Source organism: Aotus nancymaae, unplaced genomic scaffold (assembly GCF_030222135.1).
Source record: "Aotus nancymaae isolate 86718 unplaced genomic scaffold, 86718_ANA_hifiasm-v0.15.2.pri h1tg000057l, whole genome shotgun sequence".
Classification (NCBI taxonomy): domain Eukaryota; kingdom Metazoa; phylum Chordata; class Mammalia; order Primates; family Aotidae; genus Aotus; species Aotus nancymaae.
Window position 1 is genome coordinate 70,618,735 of NW_026988471.1, and position 16,418 is coordinate 70,635,152.

General features: G+C 40.8%; 1 protein-coding gene across 6 annotated transcripts in view; it reads right to left on the reverse strand.

The window, feature by feature from the left end:
* Positions 1–16,114, reverse strand: part of LOC105733320 (EKC/KEOPS complex subunit TPRKB) — a 36,251-nt gene extending 20,137 nt beyond the window's left edge. For 3 of the 6 annotated variants that reach the window (XM_064364228.1, XM_064364225.1, XM_064364223.1), the window contains exons 1-2: positions 16,049–16,114; positions 15,538–15,951 (exon numbers count right to left, since the gene is read on the reverse strand). In XM_064364228.1, coding sequence (XP_064220298.1) covers positions 15,538–15,557 — 20 coding nt within the window. In that variant the 5' untranslated portion in view covers positions 15,558–15,951; positions 16,049–16,114. Of the gene's footprint in view, positions 1–11,624; positions 14,705–15,537 lie in introns of those variants that run through there. The other 3 variants (XM_064364226.1, XM_064364224.1, XM_064364227.1) reach the window with 3 other exon arrangements.
* Positions 16,115–16,418: the final 304 nt, after the last annotated feature.

The following is a 16,418-nucleotide window of genomic DNA, read 5'->3' on the forward strand; positions in this document are numbered from 1 at the left end:
TACAGGATAGGTAGTTTTTTGATCCTTACCCTCTTCCCTCCCTTCATCCTCAGGTAGGCCTCAGTGTCTGTTGTTCCTTTGTGTCCATATGTACTCACTGTTTAGCTCCCACTTATAAATGAGAACATGTGGTATTTGGTTTTATGTTCCTGTATTTGTTTATCTAGGATAATGGCCTCTGGCTCCATCTATATTGTTACAAAGGACATGATCTTGTTCTTTTTGTAGCTGCGTAGTATTCCACGGAATATGTACCACATTTTCTTTATCCAGTCTACCATCGACGGGCATTTTGGTTTATTCTATGTCTTCGCTATCATGAATAGTGCTGCAATGAACATACACATGCATGTGTCTTTATGGTAGAGTGATTTATATTCCTTTGGGCATATATCCAATAATAGGATGGCTTGGTTGAATAGTTCTGCTTTGAGTTCTTTGAGAAATCGCCAAACTGCTTTCTAATATGGCTGAACCAATTTATATTTTCACCAGCAGTGTTTAAGTATTTTTTTTCTCTGCAACCTTGCCAGCATCTGTTATTTTTTCCCTTTTTAATAATGGCCATTCTCACTGGTGTAAGATGGTTATCTCATTGTGGTTTTGGTTTGTATTTCTCTAATGATTAGTGATGTTGAACATTTTTTCATGCTTGTTGGCTGCGTGTATGTCTTCTTTTGAAAAGTTAGACTATCACTTTTAATATATGTATACGATTCCATTATTTGTATGCATGCCATAATTATTTAACTGGTTCCCTATCAATGAATTTTTGTGTTATCCCTGATATAAAATATGAGGATTAATACCCTTGCAAATATATCTTTAGAAAGGTATATTTATATTCCATAGGATACATTTGTATATATTTGTATTCCATAGGATTCCATAGTTCATTCCATAGGATGATTCATAGAAGTAAAATTGGTGAGTTACCGCCTCCTCAAAATTTAACTTTTTTTTTTTTTTTTTTTTGAGTTGAATTTTGCTCTGTTACCCAGGCTGCAGTGTGGAGTGACATGATCTGGGCTTACCAAAACCACCGCTTCCCATGTTCAAGCGATTCTCCTGCCTCAGCCTCCCGAGTAGCTGGGACTAAAGGCACGTGCCACCACATCCAGCTAATTTTTTTGTATTTTTAGTGGAGACAGGATTTCACCATGTTGGCCATGCTGGTCTCAAACTCCTGACTTCATGTTCCACCCACCTCGGCCTCCCATAAGTGCTGGGATTACAGGTGTTCGCCACTGCACCTGGTCAAAATGTAACTTATATAGAATTTTATGCTGATCATTCTCGTTTTTCCTTATAATTTACCCCATCTGTATGTATTAATAAATGTCTGCATAGAAGTTTTAAAAATTCTATGTAGGGCAAACTTATCTGTTCTTTTTTTTTTGAGACAGAGTTTTGCTCTTGTGGCCCCGGCTGGAGTGCAATGGTGTGATCTCGGCTCACAGCAACCTCTGACTTCCGTGTTCAAGCAATTCTCCTAGCTCAGCTTCCTGAGTAGCTGGGATTACAGGCACGTGCCACCATGCCTGGTTAATTTTTTGTACTTTTAGTAGAGACGGGGTTTCTCCATGTTGGTCAGGCTGGTTTCAGACTCCCCACCTCAGGTGATCCACACACCTCGGCCTCTCAAAGGGTTTGCAGGCAGTTGTGGCATGATTTGTGTGGCAGATTGTATTTTCTATAGATGCCCACAACAACATCTCCACTTGCTTATCTATAATGTGACATGATTCTCTTTTTTTTGAGACAGAGTCTTGGTCTGTCACCCAGGCTGGAGTACAGTGGCACGATCTCAGCTCACTGCAACCTCGGCCTCCCAGGTTCAAGTGATTCTCCTGCCTCAGCCTCCCTAGTAGCTGGGATTACAGGCGTGCACCAACATGCCCAGCTAATTTTTGTAGTTTTAGTAGAGATAGGGTTTTGCCAGTTGGCAGGCTGGTCTCGAATGCCTGACCCCAAGTGACCTGCCTTCCTCAGCCTACCAAAGCTGGCATTATAGGCATGTGTCACTGCGTCCGACCCTGATATTCTTTTAATTGAAAAGTAAAGTCTATGTTCCTCCCCTTGCAGCTGGACAAATTTGCTTATAATCAATAAAATGTGGCAGAAGTGACACTGAAAATTCAGAGCCTGTTAAATGACAATGTAGCTTCCACCTTGTTCTCTGGAGCACTTGCACCTGGAACTCTGAAACACTCTACCCAGAAGCCATCAAGCTACAAAGAAACCAAGCCACAAGGAGAGGCTACACATAGGTGCTGTCATCAGCAGTCCTGATCTTCTCCACCTGGCCCAGGGACCAGACTTGTGAGTAAATAATCCTTCAGATGATCCTAATCACCATCTGCTGAGATACTTTCAGGTAAGGCCCTGAAAGTATCTCATCTAAGACATCAAGAAACAGAGAGAAACTCTGTTCCCATATCCTTTCCAAATCTCTGATACCCACAATCCATGAATCTAATAAAATGTTTGCACTAAGCTTAGAGTAGTTTATTATCCAGGCATAATAACTAAACACTAACCATGTCAGGGTTTGGGCTTCCTGAGGAAATGGGGAATCATTGAAGTGGTTTCTGGATATAGAGTAACCTAATCAGACATGGGATTTGACACTAGTATAGTACAAAGCCTCAGGGCTCTACAACTCCAGGGGTTCCAATAATGTAGGACACAAGGTAATGATGGTCCTTAGAGTTGTGCAGACTGGTGACCCTGGTCGCTGTGCATGAACTGTCAAGAGCCAGAACTAGAAGTGAACTAATAATGAGACTAATATAATAGTCTGGATAAAAGAAGAGGAGGGCCTGAGCTAGGGTAGTAACCATGAAAAATGAAGAAAAGGTAGATATCAGAAATGTTTCAGAAGTAGATCCAGTAGAACCGTGAGACAGGTAGAAGTCTGGAATGACTCCCAAGTGTCTGGCTCATGGAGGATAGTGGTATAATTTCCCAGGTCAGAGATCACAGGAGGAGAGACCAGTTTGAAGGGAGAGATGATGGATTAAAATTTGAATGTGTTGATTCTGAGGTGTCTGAGGATATGTCCAGGCATCATTTGGACATATGATAGAGGCCTGGGCTATAAATAATACCTTTGGTCCTTAATAGTGTATATTTAGTCATTACGGCCATGGAAGTGAATGGTGTGGCAGTTGAAGAAGATACAGAATGAGAAGAAGGGCCTATAACCAAATACTGGGGAATTAAGATGTTTAAGGGACTGGCCAAAGAAGACCTCAATAAAGGATTTTCTGAAATTATTAAATAGGTAGTAAAAGAAACCAAAGCATCTGGTGTCAGGATACCTAAGACAGGAGAGAATATTAATAAAAAAAAAAAAAGTAGTCAGTGATAACCCATATCTCAAAGAGCAAGGATGGCAAGGACTGATAAGTGGCTATTGAATCTGGTAATTATAAGGTCACTGGTGCCTTTGCAGAGCAGTTTCTGTGGAGTGGTGGGAATAATGAACAACAGGCAACAGACAAGGACTTAGTGCAGAGTGAAGAGAAATATGAGTTTCCTCAACAGGCAGGAAAAGAGAAAGAGGCATTGAAACCGAAAATGGCAGGGAGAGGAGGGAAAAGGAGTGGGCGAGCAGGATGACTCAAGCCTTTGTCAATTATACTGCAGGCCTTTGTCTGTGAGAGAGGCAGGGTGGTGCAGTGGTTAAGAGGACAGGCTTTGGAGCCAGGCTGCTCGTGTTTGTGTCAAGTTTCACCACTACTTACTAGCTGTATAAACTTGGGCAAGTTAGTCAATGTCTATCCTCAGTTTCCTCATCTGTAAAGGATAATTGTAAACACTTCCTAGGTTTTTGTGAGTGCTTGGAAGCAACTAATAAATGTTAGCTCTCAATATTATTTATCATCATCATTATCATTACTACACATGCAAACTCTGGCTTCTTCTCTCAATAATATTTACTGTTCTTATTCTAGGGCAGTGATTTTCAAAGTGTGATCCAGGTCCCTAAAGCTCTCTCAGGGGGTCTGGGAGATCAAAACTATTTTCATAATACAAAGACACAATTTGCCATTTTCACTCACATCCTCTCACAAGTGTACACTGCAGTTTTCCAGAGGCTACATGATACTGCAACAGATTGATAGAGAAACAAATATGAAAATCCAGATGACTTTTATTAGGCCAGACACAAAAATAATTTTCAAAAAAGGTAAAAGAATGTTATTCTTCTCATTTATTTTGGTTGTGGTTTAGAAACTATATTTTCCACAAAAATGTTTTATTTATGTTAACATGTAATGGGTTTATTTTTGTTAGATGAATGCAAACTAAATATTTAAAAAGTTTATCTATTTACATTTCTAAATATGGCAAATATTCAAAAGATACCATCCACGAAACAAAAGCTCTTGGAAGCTATCAATAGCTTATAAGAAAATTATTAGAAAGGGAGACTAACACCTAAAAGTTTTGAGAATCACTGCCCTAGACACTGAATCAGAATCAGAACAAGAAGTGTTAACTAGTTTGTACTTCTTTCTCTGGTCACAAAAGACCACTTGCTTTTCTCTAAGGAAATAATTTATGTTCATAGCTCTGAATCTTTGGTGTGCTGTTCCCTAAGTTTAGAATATCCATTTACCTTTCTTTGTCAAAACTCTGCATATCCTATAAGACACTTACCTCCTCAGTTTCATTGGCTTAAGATGATGTAGGTCCTCAGCTTACCTTCTCAGAAGCTACCCCAAATCCAGTGTGCTTATGTTTCTTACCATAGACTCCCATTCACCAACCACAAACATAATGGTAGCTAGCCTCCAAACTGAGTGGAAGTGGGAGAAGAGCCCTCTCCCAAATTCTTTGTCAAAATTTGTCACCTGGGCCCCCAAGCAACATTTCTTGTTTACTGAGTTTCATAAAACTGCTACTTTAGTTTTTGCTCACAAGCCACTTTCTATCAGTCAGTTTGGTCCTGAATGAGAAATGCAATATTACTCTGCTCCCTATATCTTCATCTTTCTTGTACTATTCAGGGGGTCACACACTGAAAATATTTTCTTCATAACAGTAGCACTTCTACCAGTTCTGAACCTTATTCAAAGCTCAGCTGGGATCTCCTGTTGTTGTCATCATCATCACCATCATCATTATTCTAATTCTTATATACATTCTGATATGCATCCCACAGTAATTCTGTAAGGAATATGTAATCCTATTATGTTAGTTATCTATTGATGTGTAACAAATTACCCCCAAAATGTAGTGGCTTTAAACATTTATTATCTAAGAGTTTCTGTGGGTTGGGAATCTGGGCTGACTTCCCTGGTTCTTCTGCTTCAGGGACTCACAGGCTATAATCAAGGTGCTGAGGTCATCTCAAGCCTTGACTGAGAAAGATTTGCTTCCCAGCCCATTCACATGGTTGTCAGTAGGATTCAGTTGCCCAATGACTGTTGGCTAGACAACCTTCTCAGTCCTTCCCACATGAGGCTCTCTAAATGATAGCTTGATTCATCAAATTATATAAGCTAAAAAGGCAATGGAGAAAAATCTAGTAAAAAGATAGCCAGTCATTTGTATCCCTATCATGGAAGTGGCATTCCATCACTTTTCCAGAATTCTATTTTTTAGAAGCAAGTCACTAGGTTCCACTCACATTCAAGGTAAGAGGATTACACAAGTGCATGAATTCCAGCATCATTTAGGGCCATCTTGAAAAATAATTGTCACACTCATTTTCTTGATGGTGAAACTGAGACTCAATGAAGTTGAGTAATTTGATAGTTAATAAATGGCAGGGGTTGGATTTGAACTTAAGTCTTTCTGACCCCAAAGCACACCTCTAGCATTTCATACATTTTTACACTGTGTTTGTCACTGTGGCAAACAATTTCTCCCATTTAACTGCAGTCTTATTAAGGGTAGGAGGAGTTTGTACTCCCTATGGTAACAAAAATGTTGGTAAATAGACTGATAGATGAATACATGAATTAATTAAATATTAATAGTCCATACATTGGAATTGTACACATAGAAATTACTAAACCAGGGTTCTAACTAAAAAGCCAGGACAGTAAAATAGAGTATAGATCAAACTAAGAGAAGGGAGAAAATGGGCAACCTAGATAAACTATTGACTCCATGCAGTTCTTCAGATTTCTTTTTCCTTCTGTGTGAAATATGGCCTTTCTATTTTTGTTGGCAGAGATGAATCCTATATGTGGCCAGAATCCAAACAGTAGAATGACCAAGAATACTCAAGAGGCATTCTGAATAAAGCTATATCCATGCCCCATCCAAAATGTACTTATTGATTTACTTTAGAGACAGGATCTCATTTGGTCTCCCAGGCTAGAGTGCAATGGCACAACCCTAGCTCACTGCAGCCTCAAACTCTTGGGCTCATGCTATCCTCCTGTAGCTAGGACCAGAGGTGCACGCCACCATGCCCGGCTAACTTTTTATTTTTGCAGAGCTGGGGTCTCGAACTCCTGGCCTCAAGAGATCTTTCCTTGAGAATCCTCCCTTTAGGATCTCAATGCACTGACATCCAAAGCACTAGGATTACAGGAGTGACCACTACACCGGACCAACAAAATGTGTTTAACCTACATATTTATGTGTGTTTAACCCAGAAAGTCCTAACCTATGTCACTGTGATGCCAAAGGGAAAGAAAATGTAGCAGCCAAAATATTTATGCTAGAAGAGATGGAAGGAGCAGAAAGTTACATGTAAATTTGGTTTGGATTATTCCTTTCCCTCATAATTGGGTTGTTTATGAAAAAAATATTGCCTATAAAGGCAACATTTCCAATACATCAGATTTTATTGGTGGATGTTTTTGACATACATTTTGTCCAAGTAGTTCTATAGTTTCTGCTTTTTATGGGACCTCTAAGATACTTTCAGTTACGATGTTATGCTATGGAAAGGGCTGACTTTTATCACCAGTTTACCAGTCAGTGACAGCTTGCTGAGAAATAGTTGTGGGACCTCTAGTTTTCTTTCTTCTGTTGTACACTTAGGTGTTATTTTCTGGTAAGGACCATGACTCTGAAGAACAGATCAGAAACAGTAACAGTGTAGCTCCGTATTTGAAGGGGAGGAAACCAGGAGTCAAGAATTCTTGTGATTGTGATAGTCTCACTTAGGGCTGGACAGAAAGTATTAGCCCATTTACACAGAAATCACTTTTAACAATTCTTTCTGAAAAGTGGGAATGGGATGAACACACCCCTGAAAACATAAAATTTTAAGCTCTCTATTGAATAGATCAGTATAGTGTAAGAAGCCACCCTAGAGAACAGTCACATAATAGTGGACCTAGCTTTTGTTGTTTTCCTAAAACATCCCCAGGTATAAGCATCACAGCTAGGTAAGCGATCTCTCCATAGCCTGGCTACCTAGATATCTAAATTTAGTGGCTGAGCCCTAGGCTGTAACTATCAGACTTTCCCATTCTCCTTTGTAGTTCTGTTAATTCAGTAAGGAAACTTACAGAAAGTTACCAGTGAAACTTAGTCTTTAGAAAATCCACACTTATGAAAACATTTAGACACTCTGCAAGATCCTATAAGCTGGCTGATATTACAGAGTTGAGGAGTCACCACTTGAAAGTTTAGTCTTTAGCGGGGAGGGTTGAAGGTGACTATAGGCTTAAGCATTACAAAAGTGGTAGCTTTATGACAATGGAGCTGTGCATTTAAAATTCTTTTTCAATTGTCAAACAGGCATTTTATTTTCTTTGAAGATTTTGCCTAAATGCCCAGGATGTTACTGTTTATAAGATCAGGTAGGTCATTTGCTGTTGTCAAGTAACATTTGCAATTATTGAGCAAGACTCCTGTAGCCATAAAACTATGCTAATCTCTCCAGGACATTCATTCCTCAACTCTTTGCTGACAGTACACAAGTTATCATATGGCCGCATGGGAATGTGAGGTACAGTTCTATTTTCAACTCACCCTTTGGCTTGCTCTATAACCTTGGGAAAATCACTTCTGGGCCCTGTGCCACAGACCTGCCATCTGTAAATCAGGGCTGTTTAGTAATCCTCCTCTGGCCAAATCAATGGAAGTCATGAATTCTGGAGTTGGGCAATTAAGAACTTCTAAATGCTCCCTGAGAGTGTCATTTACACATTCATTCTTTTGAATTTTTCTCACATACCACCCTTCCTGAACATTTGATCATATTTTTGCTCTAGTAACACTTCAATAGAGAATACATTAGAATGATTTTCCTGGTGGGGCATGGTGGCTTGTGCCTGTAATCCTAGCACTTTGGGAGGCCAAGGTGGTCACATTGCTTGAGCCCAGGAGTTCAAGTCCAGCCTGGGCAACATGGCAAAACCCCATCTCTATAAAAAAAAATACAAAAATTAGCTGGGCATTGTGGCATACACCTATAGTCCCAGCTACTTAGGAGGCTGAGGTGGGAGGATCAAGTGAGTCTGGGAGGTCAAAGCTATGGGGAGCTGTGTGTACACCACTGCACTCCAAACTGGGCAACAGAGTAAGATCCTGTCTCAAAAAAAAAAAGGATAATTTCTCTAAATTTGGATGGCCTTACCTAGATTCCTTCCAACCTTACTGCTAAGAGAGAGTGAGTATAAATTGTTACATTTTACATATTCATTTCCATTTCTCCTACTTATCATACAGATACACTTGAATCATGTCCACTGGATTTCACTGAGGCAGGAGCTTAACCAGGATCCATTCATTCTGTTTTAGTTAGTAGATGGGAATCAATGTTGTTAGAACAAATGCAATTAAAAAAAATTCATACCATAAACTTAAAATATCTACATTTACATCATGTTATCTTCTTATCCTTATGTAAGGAAAATGTCAGCTAGAGCCTCCCTTCTCTTTGCAATCTAAATAAGATCGTTCCAGACATCCAATTTGGGTGTCCATAGCCCTTCAAAGATAACCATCACTAGTAATTTCTTTCTTTCTTTCTTTTTTGTGACATGGTCACTCTCTGTCACCTAGGCTATAGTATGGTGGTATGATCTTGGCTCACTGCAGCTTCGACCTTGCTGGCTCAATCGATCCTCCCACTTTAGCCTCCCTAGTAGCTAGGACTATAGAAATGTGCCTGGCCAATTTTTTTGTAGAAACGAGATTTCAACATACTGTCCAGGCTGGTCTCAAACTAATGGACTCAAGTAAGCCACCCGCCTCAGCCTCCCAAAGTGCTAGGATTACAGGCATGAGCTGCTATGCCTGTCTGATTACCAGTAATTTCTAAGGGGCTTATTTTCATCTGTCCCTTCTACCCCCAAGCCCCTGCTTCCATGTGCACTGTCTTTTCACTGTTCCAACCACCTCAACATCAGCCTTTCCCTCAGTTTCCACAAAACCCCATTCACATAAAACGTTCGTGAGATTTTAAGATTTAGAAAAATAACTTTAAATTTATGTATTAGACACTCTTGTTCTATAAAAGTCAATTTTTCAACTCTTTCCCCATTATTCCTTAATTCTATGTACCACCCAGACTTCTCCCCTTGACTTGTCTCTCCCCTTTCCTCCTTGCTTGGCTCATCTCTTCTCATCACTTTATTTTTTTCTCTCTCTCAGGAGCAAAAGTTAATTTATCTCAGTGTTTAGGCAGGGCAGTTTTTCTTGTGTTGCCAGGGCTTCTGCTCATACCCATATTTCAGAGTCTCATTTTATACCTGAAACAGCTTATCAGGGTATTTTCTCAAATGAAGACAGGTTTTTTTTCTCCCTAAGAGGAATTCTGGTACCATGTCTTACTAATTTATCTTCATTATATTCAACAATGTAGGCTTACTTATGTACAGTCATCAGCATTTGCAAACTAATTAGTATTCTACTTTTCTCATTATCTTATATATACTTTTCCATTTATTATTATAATATAGCCCATGTTTGCTACTTTAATCCCAATTATTGTATCTACGTTATCTTCCCAATTATTGTATCTACATATCTTCCCAATTATTGTATCTACATATCTTCCCAATTATTGGGTATTTGAAAAGTTTTGACTATATTCCCAAATGTAGATTAGCTGAAAATAAATAATTTCATAGATCATGTGCTTTGCTATAGCACTCTTGAAAACAGTTGTTCTAATAAATAATTGTATCAATTTAACACCATCAATATTCTCTTTTGTAATTTTCAATTAGCACCACAGCAAGGCTAATAATTTCCCCAAAATTAACTTTTCTGAGTTTCTTCATGTATGAACTATTTATACACATACTTGTTTTGTGAGACAGAATTTTGCTCTTATCACCCAGGCTGGAGTGCAATGGTACAGTCTCAGCTGCAACCTCTGCCTCCCGGGTTCAAGAGATTCTCCTGCCTCAGTCTCCCAAGTAGTTGAGATTACAGGCATGCACCACCACACCCAGCTAAGTTTTTGTATTTAGTAGAGATGGGGTTTCACTATGTTGGCCAGGCTGGTCTCGAACTCCTGACCTCAGGTGATCCGCCTGCCTTGGCTTCCCAAAGTGCTGGGATTACAGGCATGAGCCACCACATCTGAGCTACACATATACTTTGATCCTTGTTCAGTAAAATCTGAGTATTGATTTTAACATCTTTATCAAGATATATTTAAATACAATTCCTCCACTGAAAGTGTACAATTCCATGAATTTTAGTATATTCACAGAGTTGTGCAACTATCACCACAATTTTACAAGATTTCATTATCCCAAAGATTGCTGGGTCATATGGTAACTCTATGTTCAACTGTTTCAGTAACTACCAGACTGTTTTTCAAAGTGGCTGTACCATTTTTCAATCCCACCAGCAGTATATAAGGGTCCCAATTTCTCCACATTCTTGCTGTATTAGTTTGCTAAGGCTGCCAAACAAAATACCACAGACTGGGTGGCTTAAACATCAGAAATGTATTTGTTCACAATTCTGGAAACTAGAAGTCCAAGATCAAGGTATGAGAAGATTTGGTTGCTCTTTCCTTGGCTTGCAGATGGCTGCCTTCTCATTGTGTCCTCACATAGCCTTTTCTCTGTGCACATATCCATGGTGTCTCTTCCTTCTCTCATAAAGATACCAGTCATACTGGATTAGGATCTTACCCTTATGACCTCATTTAACCTTATGTACTTGTCTAAAGGGCCTATATTCAAATACAATCACATTGGTGGCCAGAGCTTCACCACAGGAATCTTAGGGGGATACAATTCAGTCTATACACTTGCCAACACTAGCGATTATCTGTCTTTTTGATTATAGCCATGCTAGTGGGGGAAGGGGTGGCCACCATCTCTGCAGTTCAGTAGTAGACTAGTAGTAGTCTAATGGCTTTGGACAATACAAATAGTCCGGACGAAGAAGAGTCTTCCACAACACAGCACAGCTGCCTTGCTAGATTCTGGTCAGACTGCTTCTTTAAGCAGGACCCTGATCCATTCCTCCTTATTGGGAGGGATCTCCCCTCAGGGGCTTCAGCCACTCCAGCCAGGATTCTACAAATAGAGCTCTCATCTTTCCTTGGGAAGGAGCTCCTATGTGGAGGGGCAGTTGTCATCTCTGTGGTTTGGTTGACTCAGCTGTTCCAGCCTGCTGGCTTTGGAGGATACAAATGATCTGGATAGGAAAGAGTCCCTCCAACACAGCACACTTACTCTATCAAAAAGCAGCCAGACTTCTTCTTTACGTGGGTCCCTGATCCTGTTCCTCTTGACTGGGTGAGACCTCTCAACAGGGGTCTCCATCCACTTCCTACAGGTGTGTTGGTGCAGGCAACCGGTCAGTACTCCCCTGGGATGGAGCTTCCAGAGGAAGGAGCTGGTTGCCATCTTTGCTGTTTTGCAGCCATTACTGGTGATACTCCAAGCATGGGAAAAACTGAGGCAACTAGGGTCTGGAGCAAACCCCAGGAAACCACAGAAGCCCCATGGTAGAGTGGCCTGATTTTTAAAAGTAAAACAAACAAAGAAACAAAACAACAACAATATCATTAACAAAAAAGACTCCACAAAAACCCCACTCAAAGGTCAGCAACCTCAAAGATCAAAAGCAGTTAAGCCCACAAAGATGAGAAAGAATCAATGCAAAGACACTAAAAACTCAAAAAGCCAGAGTTCCTCTTCTCCAAATGACCACAACACCCTCCAGCAAGGGCGCAGAACTGGGCTGAGGCCAAGATAGCTGTATTGACAAAAGTGGCTTCAGAAGGTGGGTAATAACGAACTTTGCTGAACTAAAAGAGCATGTTGTAACAAATGCAAAGAAACTAAGACTCATGATAAAACAATACAGACGCTAGTAGCCAGAATAGCCAGTTTAGAGAGAATCATAACAGACCTGATGAAGCTGAAAAACACAACATGAGAACTTCACAATGCAATCACAAGTATCAACAGCAGAACAGACCAAGGGGAGAAAAGAATCTCAGAGTTTGAAGACTATCTTTCTGAAATAAGGCAGGCAAACAATAATAGGGGAAAAAAATGAAAAGGAATGAACAAAACCTCCAAGAAATATGGGATTATGTAAAGAGACCAAACCTACAACTGACTGGGGTACCTGAAAGAGATGGAGAGAATGGAACCAAGGTGGAAAACATACTTCAGGATGTCATCCAGGAGAACTTCTCTAACCTAGCAAGACAGACCAAAATTCAAATTCAGGAAATGCAGAGAACCCCAGTAGATACTCCATGAGACCATCAACCCCAAGACACATAATCATCAGATTCTCCAAGGTTGAAATGAAAGAAAAAATGTTAAGAGCAGCTAGGAGAAAGGCCAGATCACCTACCAAGGTGATCAGACTAACAGACTAACAAACAGCAGACCTCTCAGCAGAAACCCTACAAGCTAGAAGAGATTGGCGGCCAATACTCAATATTCTTAAAGAAAAGAATTTCCAACCCAGAATCTCATATCCAGGCAAACTAAGCCTCATAAGTGAAGGAGAAATAAGATCCTTTTCAGACAAGCAAATGCTGAGGGAATTTGTCACTACCAAGCCTTCCTTGCAAGAGCTCCTGAAGGAAGCACTAAATATGGAAATCAAAAACCATTACAAGCTACTACAAATACACACTGGAGTACACAGACCAGTGACAATGTGAAGCAACCAGATAAACAAGTTGGCAAAATAACCAGCTAGCGTCATGATGACAGGATCAAATTCACACTTAACAATACTAACCTTAAATGTAAATAGGCTAAATGCCCCCAATTAAAAGACACAGAATGGCAAGCTGTATAAAGAGCCAAGATCCTTTGGTATGCTTTCTTCAAGAGATCCATCTCATGTGCAAAGACACACATAGGCTCAAAATAAAGGGATGGGGGAAAATTTACAAGCAAATGGAAAACAGAAAAAGGCAAGTGTCACAATCCTACTTTCCGACTAAACAAACTTTAAACCAATAAATATCAAAAAAGACAAAGAACACCATTACATAATGGTAAGGGGTTCAATGCAACAAGAAGAGCTAACTATCCTAAATATATATGCACCCAATACAGGAGCACTCAGATTCATAAAGCAAGTTCTTAGAGACATATGAAGAGACTTAAACTCCATGCTATAGTAATGGGAGACTTTAATATCCCACTGACAATATTAGACAAATCATTGATGCAGAAAATTAACAAAGATATTCAGGACCTGAACTCAGCTCTGGATGTAGAGGACCTGACAAGATATCTACAAAAATCTCCACCTAAAAACAACAGAATATACATTCTTCTCAGTGCCACATGGCACTTACTCTAAAATTGATCACATAATTGGAAGTAAAATTCTCCTCAGCAAATGCAAAAGAACTGAAATTATAATGGTCTCTCAGACCATAACACAATCAAATTAACATTCAAAATTAAGAAATTGACTCCAAACCACACAACTACATGGAAATTGAACAACCTGCTCCTGAATGACTCTTGAGTAAATAATAAAATTAGGCAGAAATCAATAAATTCTTTGAAACTAATGAGAACAAAGAGACAATGTACTGGAATCTCTGGGATGCAGCTAAAGGAGTGTTAAGAAGGAAATGTTTAGTGCTAAAGGTCCACATCAAAAAGCTAGAAAGATCTCAAGTTAACAATCTAACATCTCAACTAAAAGAACTAGAGAACCAAGAGCAAAGAAATCCCAAAGCTAGCAGAAGACAAGAAATAACCAAGATCAGAGCAGAACTGAAGGAGATAGAGACATAAAAAACCCTTTCCAAAAAAAAAATCAACAAATCCAGGAGCTGCTTTTTTTGAAAAAAATAATAAGACCACTATCTAGATTAATAAAAAAGAAAAGAGAGAAGAATCAAACACAATCAGAGATAAGGGGGATATCATCACCAACCCCACAGAAATACAACCATCAGAGAGTACTATAAATGCTTCTATGCACATAAACTAGAAAGTCTAGATGAAATGGATAAATTCCTGGACACATACACCCTTCCAAGACTGAACCGGGAAGAAACTGAATTCCTGAAGAGACCAATAATAAGTTCTGAAATTAAGGCAGTAATAAATAGCCTACCAACCCAAAAAAGCCCAGGACCAGATAGATTCACAGCTGAATTCTACCAGAGGTACAAAGAAGAGCTGGTACCATTTCTACTGAAACAATTCCAAAAAATTGAAGAGGAGGGACTCCTCCCTACTCATTCTATGAGGCCAGCATCATCCTGATACCAAAACCTGGCAGAGACACAACAGAAAAAGAAAACTTAAGGCCAATATCCTTGATGAACTTCAATGCAAAAATCTTCAATAAAATCCTGGCAAACTAGGCTGGGCATGGAGGCTCATGCCTGTAATCCCAGCACTTTGGGATGCCAAGGCAGGCAGGTCACTTGAGGTCAGGAGTTTCAGACCAGCCTGGCCAACATGGCAAAACCCCATCTCTACTAAAAAAACAAAAAAATTAGTCAGGCCCAGTGGTGCACACCAGTCATCCCAGCTACTCAGGAGGCTGAGGCAGGAGAATCGCTTGAACTCGGGAGGCAGAGGCTTCAGTGAGCTGAGATTGCATCACTGCACTCCAGTCTGGGTAAAAGAGCGAGACTCTGTCTCAAAAAAAAAAAAAAAAAAAAAAAAATACTGGCAAACTGAATTCAGCAGCATATCAAATAGCTTATACATGACGATCAAGTAGGCTTCATCCCTGGGATGCAAGGTTGGTTCAATGTACAAAAATCAACAAATGTGATTCATCACATAAACAGAACTAAAGACCAAAACCACATGCAGAAAGATCTTTGATAAAATTCAACATTCTTTCATGTTAAAAACTCTCAATAAACTAGGTGTTGAAGAAACACCTCAAAATAATAAGAGCCATATATGACAAACCCATGGCCAATACCATACTGAATGGGCAATAGCTGGAAGCATTCTCTTTGAAAAGCAGCACCAGACAAAGATGCCCTCTCTCACCACTCCTATTCAACATAGTTTTGGAAGTTCTGGCTAGGGCCATTAGGCAGGAGAAAGAAATAAAGTGTATTCAAACAGAAAGAGAGGAAATCAAATTGATGTTGGAATGTGCCTTATGTGATTTCCCCTAATTTACCTGTGTTCATATCTGCTCATCCACCGGAATGACTGGGGGATCCTCGAAAGTGGAAGCTTTTTCTTTTCTTTATATTTTTTTGAGGCAGAGTCTTGCTCTGTTGAACGGGCTGGAGTGCAGTGGCGCGATCGCGGCTCACTGCAACCTTCATCTCCCGGGTTCAGGTGATTCTCCAGCCTCAGCCCCCTGAGTAGCTGGGATTACAGGCGGCCGCCACCACGCCCGGCTAATTTTTCTGTATCTTTAGTAGGGTTTCACCATGTTGGCCAGGCTGGTCTCAAACTCCTGACCTTATGATCCGCCCGCCTCGACCTCCCAAAGTGCTGGGATTACAGGCGTGAGCCACCGCGCCCGGCCACCTTTTTCTTATTCCCAGGTGTTCACAAGCACTATCGCTGGCCCTCAATAGGTGTTCTGTAAACAGCGGGCGAAGAAATTATTAGTTTTAAAAAGTACAAAAAGACCCCCACAAAAGCAGCAGCCCGTGCCGAATACCTTAGGCTTCACAAACCTTCTATCTGAGGAAGGTGCTCCCACAATCCCAGACGGCTCCGGGTGCTGCGGAAGGGCGGGCGCGTAGGACCGCGGAGCCTGCTGCGTTACTCGGCTGCAGAGCAGCCCGCCCCCGGCTTCCCGCGCTCGGTGTCCATTGGCTGGCCTCGGGGGTGGGCGGGCCCCGCCGCGCGGAGTCCTGCGCCCTGAGGCTCAAGCGGCGGCGTGAAGGCGTGTGGGGCGAGCAGAGAGCAGCGCGCGCCGTCTGCAATGCCCCGGGACGGCGTTCCTGCGGGGAGAACCCACCCGGCGGCAGCCCGGGCCGTCGCGCCGAGCTCGGATTCAGCGACTGCCGGGGCACCGCAGGTGTCTGACCCGCTGAAGCGGTG